This window comes from Uloborus diversus, chromosome 10 (genome assembly GCF_026930045.1).
Source record: "Uloborus diversus isolate 005 chromosome 10, Udiv.v.3.1, whole genome shotgun sequence".
In the NCBI taxonomy this organism is placed as follows: domain Eukaryota; kingdom Metazoa; phylum Arthropoda; class Arachnida; order Araneae; family Uloboridae; genus Uloborus; species Uloborus diversus.
In genome coordinates this window covers 138,109,385-138,116,810 of record NC_072740.1, presented here as the reverse complement: position 1 = coordinate 138,116,810, position 7,426 = coordinate 138,109,385, and the positions used below count along the sequence as shown (strand labels likewise).

Below are 7,426 nucleotides of genomic sequence, written 5' to 3'. Positions count from 1 at the left end.
ATCCCGTAATATTTTTCAAGCATCCTTGAAATTCTTGGGTTCAAGGATGATATTTATCCATTCCCTATATTGATGTTTAGAAATAATGGTCATGTTAAGGTAAACAATTGTATTTGAAACTGAATCAAAGCTTAAAACGCGTATTTTTACAATACTTTTGGGAAAATTCTCAGTATTTTTGCGTTTAAAGGGATATATCGAAACTTTTCTCAAATGCTTACATCTTCCTTCTTCTTTTCGTGAAAACGGAAAAGCAGAAAGCTATAAATATTTTTCGTAAAGATATCTCAAAATGTTAATTGAAACACTGTAGCTGAAATATTTATGGATGAGTTTCATAATATTTACAGTTGTAAAAGTTATTAAACAACAGGGGAAAAGTTATTTAGCAAAAGAAAAAAAATTATTTGAGCTCCATTTCTACTACTTCGTTCATGCCTGAAAATGTCTTAATCATACTATTTCTGTTGCGGAAAAACAATCAAAAAGTGAGTAATGAATAAACTTAAATTTAATACTTTATTCTTCACAGTATTTCATCACATTTATTATCCAAAAAGATATACATTAAATATCTAGAATTTCATTTTCACAGAATGCTACAGATGGAGTTCCTCGACCTGCATAGCTGTTGTTATCACGTGACCGGAGTTTGCCTCTCGTAATCCAAGATGGCACAGCTTGATTGGTGATGTCAATCAGCAAGCGGCCTCATAGCTGCCTGAGCACTATGTACCCTTATTATTGTGCCAAAATCAAATTTCAAATTTAAAACTAACTAATCATGGACAGCAAGGACTACGATCACATTAGGAATATGACTCTCATGTTCTTTTTGGATCGGCTGATTGACAAGGGACAGCCTCGGACTCTTCACGATTTATCTTGCCAATTCGGAACGAAAGGATTTACGAAAGAAATGAGACAAATAGCTGGCGGGAGTCAATCAGGTCTTCGCAAGTTTTTATCCCAGTATCCATCGTTGTTTACCATAAACGAGGATCAAGTAAGTGTCACTTGCTACACATCCGAAAACGATGATGCGAGTGGCAAAAACAAACGCGACTACGCATTCGAAGCAGTGGAATATTTTCGCTCCAAATTAGAACAATATGGCAATGCTGAAGTGCCTATTAAAAGCCTTCTTGGTCATCGATCTCAAGCGAGTCCAGAAATCAGGCACATATCGGGGCAGCACGGTAAAGAATTCAAAGAATTTCTGGTGAAATATTCAGATGTGTTTGTTGTCAAAGACGACTACGTCGTTTTAAAAAGTGTGCTTGAAAATTTGAGTAATGATACTAGTCTGATGATTACAAAAGTTCCCGAAGAGGAGCAATTAGACCCGCAACTAACAAACCAGTTAATAAATTTTTTTGAGAGTGTTTTGAAACACAGAGGCCCCTTACCAGTGGGTCAGTTATTTGCTCATCTCACCGCCTGGTTTCCGAAAGACATGTGGTCGAAAATGGTAAACAATCCACAAGATTTGTTGGCATTTTTGAAAATGAATTCACAAATATTTCACGTGCAGTCAAACGTTGTGTCCGTTATTGAAAGGAAGCCTGGTTCTCTTCCGGCTGTTGGTTTGTCTAACCAACACACCTCTTCCCCCACTCCCCAGGTAGCAACTTCTCAAGTACCCATACCGCCCCCAGTGACACCAAATGCAATATCTTCTACAAACTCTTCACCCATTCATTCCGGTGGCCGCAGTCAAGAAAAAGGTCAGACGTTTCAGCAGAGGCTGAAAAACCAAATCATAAAAGCAGTCGCCGATAATTCGGCCATCGACTATAAGGACCGCATGTTGTATAATTCCCCGATATCCTCGAACAAAGAGGCCGTAGATAATTCTATCACCAAAATGATGAAACGTGTTAAAATTGTGACGAAGACGAAGGAATGCTCTGCGGTTGTTAAGTTTATTTTTTCTCTAAAGGATCCTATTATTGCTTTTGATGGAGAAGGCGTTAATTTAGGACCTTCAGGTCCCATAACTTTGTTGCAATTTTCAACCCAAGACGAGCTTGTTTTTTTATTTGACTTACTTTCGTGTCCTCAGTTGATAGAAGATGGTGGATTGAGGGATGTTTTAGAATCTCAAGATGTTTTAAAGGTAAGTTTAGAATTTAAAAAAAAATCTGAATGTATTTGTTGATTACTCGGTGTTCCTAGTTTTAATTTCAGACCTATTTGTACTGTTGGCTTTTAAGAAATTAAACTAATCAATAAATACTTAAAGGATTTTTTTGTTTTCGACTTTACCTATTGATGTGCAGTTGATTTTCTCAAATCCACGCAGTTTAAGATGCAATGTTTTGTAAATTCAAAATATTTTGATTTGTTTACACATTTTTAGGGTAGAGTTACAACAGTATCATCGTAAATAGTATATTCCTGTAGGAAAAAAAAAAAGACTCTTTTATGGCAGTGAGTGTAAATTACTGATATCTAAAAGTGGGGTAATGCTTGTTGTTAAAATTTGAAATGCTGGGGGAACATTTGTGTTAAAATGAAAAAGTAGAGGGATGACATTCCTTTTGCATTTCTCATAAATTACATCAGGGGTTCCCAAAGTGGGTGCCGCAGGGGGGGTAAGGGGTGCCGCCAAATACCCGGTCTAATGCCTTCGGTATCAATATAATAAACTGGGATGCCATGATAAAATTGTTACTCTACAAAGGATGCCGCAAGTGACAAAAGTTTAGGACCCCCCCCCCCCCCCTAGACTTCGTCACTGACCCAGTGGAATACCTATATAACGCAATTCTCTATAAACCGCACAACTTTTCAGATGTAAACAACAAGTTTTGTAGTTAAAAAACCCTCTGTTCTGCATTGTAAGCATCAAAATTGTTAGGCAAATTAAAATTTCAACGGTTTTAAATCTTTCTCTTTTAATTCAAAGGATTTAAATGAAAATTAGAATTTACAGTTAAAAAAAAAAAAGAAAATCACTCTTGAAAATGTAGCTGTCATGCAAACCATAAAAATAGGAAAACTGCTGGATAATTCACTTTATTTTGACCGTGAAACATACTTTTTGAATATTACATTGAATGATTAGTGCTTTAATACATACTGCAGTTAAAACTTACTATGAAATGGAAATATATATATTCTGAATATTAGTTTCAAAAGTTGTGAAATGATCTATAGGATACAAAAACCTGCGTAACGCAAAAGCTCTGGTCCCAAGGTGTGTGTTATAACGATCTTCTACTGGGTACCTACTTTTTTCATAAGGAACAAATATAATACCAAGTAAACTTATCCTAAAAATAAAGTTGTTTTGTTTGTACTTTAACTCATGCCTTTTGTTTATTTTAAACTTTTAGGTATTGTTAATTTAAAATTTTGGCTAATAACTCCCATTTTTATTTTTTAGTGTCATTGCATAATGATCAGGGCTCGCGCCAGCGTTCAGGATTGCGTGATTCCTGCAACTTTCTAAAATCCTACTCTCGATAAAAATCCCTTTTGCGAAAAAAAATCCCTTGTTCTCGCTGATCACCATTAGTGGATTTTTCTCTTGTTCATGTTTCTTTGAAAAAGACAGCCAATATAAATTTAATGGCTTGTTACGATAAATTTCAACTGCCATCGTATTATAAATACAAATACAAATACAAATGTGACGACCAGCAACAGGCTCTGGGCCCAGCTAGGCTGGTCCTAGTCAATTAATTAGTCCCCAATGAAGATCAATGGCCCTCTTAAAGCTATCCACTCCCTTGCTCATTACCGCCTCTTCCGGTAAGCTATTCCAAGTGCCCACGACCCTGCTAAAGTAGTAGTTTTTCCTGATTTCCAAGTTAGCCTGAGATTTAAATAGCTTAAAACAATGACCCCTTGTCCTGTTTTCCCCGCAAAAATTTAATCCATTTACATCTTTCATTTCGATAAATTTAAATAACTGAATCATGTCCCCTCTGACTCTCCTTTGCTCCAGGCTATACAATGAGGCTATTATCACCAGGCTATTATCAATGAACAGAGGAATGTAAGTTTAGCCACAAAGAAACTAGAATAAAAGATTGAGGTAATCTGCAAAGGTTGATCCAAAGGTAAGGTTCCCATCAATTTTACAATAATACAGCACTGTCTATTCTCATTGAAATTTACATTGTTAGAAAGAAAAAATGTTTCTCTATTTTTATACATAATCGCTATCTTTTTCTCTAACAGTATTGTCGACTGTGCCTTAACTTTTGTATCAATTGTCACAAAAATCCACCTCCAGACTGGGACATGACAGTCAACTAACAACTCCCAATCAGTCCAGAGCTCGAGTCTAGTGATAACCACTTGTTTTCTAAGTTTAATTAATACTTTGATGGCCAACGTTTCTGGAGCGATGACAAAGTCAAAAAAGGGATGAAACGCTTCCTCAACAGGTTGGCAGTGGAATTCTGTGACACTCGATACAGAAGTTAGGCACTGTTGACATTAATGCACAGAAAAAGATGGCAAGTATGTATACAAATAGAGAAATGTTTTTTCTTTCCAACAATGAATTTCCAGGAGAATAGACTGCTGCATATTTGTAAAATTGATGAAAACCTTACTTTTGGATCAACCCTCGTATATCTTTGGGTTTGCTGATTGCTCAAGCACCTTTTGGAACTTTATCTTCTGCTCCCAAGTTGCACCTAACCGATTGTATTTTTAACTCAACTTGGTAGGATCAAAGCTGCACCAAAATGCTTTCATCAGCATAATCTTTCTTTAGCAATTTTTTTCTTTTGGAGACATTGATACATCTTTTATAACAATTGAGAGTAGTACTTCATTAACACACCATTCAGTAAGAGATTCATTTAACAAAATATTGCCTTTGTGGCAAAGATTAATGTATTTTAATATTAATTTTTCCTTCAAAAAATTTGTCGATATCTTTAATATAATAAGATGCATATTTGTTCTAGCATACAAATAAAACATTCACTTTCGATGTTATGGAAATACTTTGTTCGAATAAATATTTGTCTAAAACTTTGAACCAATAAAAAATAAGTACTCCCACTTCAATTTTAAAAATCCCACATGAAATTTTAGTTACTACGAAGGATCCCACCTGACTTTTTTCCCTAGTGCGAACCCTGATAACGATATCACTTTTCTATACATGATGTACATATGATTAAGTAAAACATGAACAGTGAAAATAGGCTTCTAGATGATAGTCTTAATATATGTCATTACGGTTATGTATTCTGTCCAACTAGCGATAAAACATGTACCAAACAAGAGAATGTAAAATCGGAGATGAGTGTTTAGTTTGTAATCATATTGTTTAAAAAATGACACATATCCAGTAAATTAGCAGAATAAAGTTATCACTGTTTTTTAAGGTATAATTTCCTCCATTCCATGTTCTACACCAGGTGTTCTATACCTTTCAGGCTCTGCCCCCCTTTTGAACACTGACATGAGATAACATCCCACCCACCTGCCCATATTTAATTGGTACAATCAGTATAGACCAAGAGCTGACCCCCCAAAACGCGATTTATCTCTTTTATGGCTTGTGGCCGGTTAAAATAATAAAAAATGCAATGAAAAAACTTTGACTCTAATCCCCCCCACTAATTTTGGGTCACACGGCTGTGTGGGTGGATGAAAGGTCAAAAAAAAGGAAAAATATTAAAGTGATGAGTTAAGTGGCTAAAAATAATATAATAACATTAAATTAATAAGAAAAAACACGTAGTAAATTTCTCCCCCAGCTATGTTGGGGCGAACGTGGTGCCCCCCACTGGTAAAGTATCGATTATCAAACTTAAAAAAAAAATGATCACTTTCGTGGGGGGGGGGGGGAATTTTACAGGGTATTAGTTTCATTATTTTGATTGCCAAAAAAAATTCCCCCCCAGTAACTATGGGTCAATTTGTCAAAAAAAAATTTTTTGTTCCTCTTTATTTGGTCCAAGTCGAGTATTATTCGAACTTACGCATGACTGTTTAAGTTGCAAAAAAACCCCCAAAGTTTGAACGTTTATTCCTTAGAAAAAACTCGTAGCAATTCCCCCCCCCCCCAACACCTACGTAGGGGTTGCTACGCGGTGCGCGGTTTTACAACGTGGTGCCCCCCCCCCCCCCCGGGGGTGAATTATCGATTGCTTAAATAAAAAATGATCACTTTCGTGTAGGGAATTTTACAGAGTATACATTTAATTGTTTTAATTGCAAAAACAAATCTCCCCTCCCCAGCAATTATGAGTCTACAAGCTGCAGTGCTCGGCGTTGCACGGTCTACCTCAAAAATGTACGTGTATTCGACGTTCCAAACATTTTATACAATTATATAAATTTTCCCGTTTTCATTACATTTCTTATTGCTGCTCCACTCCTATTAGTCAAAGCGCAATGTTATTATAGCCTATAGCCTTCCTCAATTCAACACAAAATGAATTTTTCAGTTCGAACCCGTCGTCCCTGTAGACCAAGAGCTGAGCCCCCCAAAACACGGTTTATCTGTTTTATGGCGGGTGGCCGGTTAAAATAACTAAAAAAATGTAATTAAAAATTTTGGCTCTAATCCCCTCCCACCCACCCACTATTTTTGGGTCACACGCTGCGTGGGTGAATGAAAGGTCAAAATAAAAGAAAAATATTAACATAATAAGTGAAATGGCTAAAAATTTTATAATAACATTAAATTAATAAAAAACCACGTAGCAACCCCCCTCCAGCTATGCTGGGGCGAATGTGGGAGCCCCCCCCCCCAGAAGGGAATATCGATTGTTAAAATTAAAAAATTTGATCACTTTCGTAGTTGGGGATGGGGAACTTTACAGGGTATTTGTTTCATTATTTTGATTGCCAAAACATCTCCCCCCCCCCAGTAACTATGGGTCAATTTGTCAAAAAAAAATTTTTTTCTCTTTATTTGGTCCGAGTCGAGAACTATTCGAACTTTCCCATGACCTCTTAAATTGTAAAAAAAATGCAATTTTTTATTCGGCAAAAAAAAAAATCCCCCCCAGCTATGTTGGGGCGAACTTGTTGCCCCCCCCCCCCTCAGGAGTGAATTATCGATTGATTAAATAAAAAAAAAGATTACTTTCGTAGAGAGGGGGGATTTTCTCAGAGTTTACATTTGATTGTAGTAGGAACCCCCCCCCCCAAAAAAAAAAAAAATTTAATTTGAATTAGAAATTTTGAAATATTTTTCAAAATGAAAAGAAGCAATTCAGCGTCCGTACATCTGCTTCTACCATTGTGTGCTCAGCATGAAAAGAAGGAAGGGGAAAGTACACGCGTGTGATGATTTCTTCTTGCTATTTCGAGGGCAGTTTCGTCAGTGATCAACTGTAGCCAACACAGTGAAGTCGTTATAGCTGTTGGTTTTTCTTTTCGGAGCACGCTGTACCGCATCCTTAAACTGAAAACGTAAAAAAATCCTTTTTTCAAAAATATA

At 36.3% G+C, this 7,426-nt stretch overlaps 1 protein-coding gene across 1 annotated transcript; it reads left to right on the top strand.

Moving 5' to 3' along the window:
- Positions 1–784: 784 nt before the first annotated feature.
- LOC129231198 (egalitarian protein homolog) lies at positions 785–4,269 on the top strand. Its single transcript, XM_054865446.1, has 3 exons — positions 785–1,582; positions 1,625–2,119; positions 4,192–4,269. Exons 1-3 carry the CDS (start codon positions 785–787, stop codon positions 4,267–4,269), a joined length of 1,371 nt encoding a protein of 456 aa, XP_054721421.1.
- Positions 4,270–7,426: the final 3,157 nt, after the last annotated feature.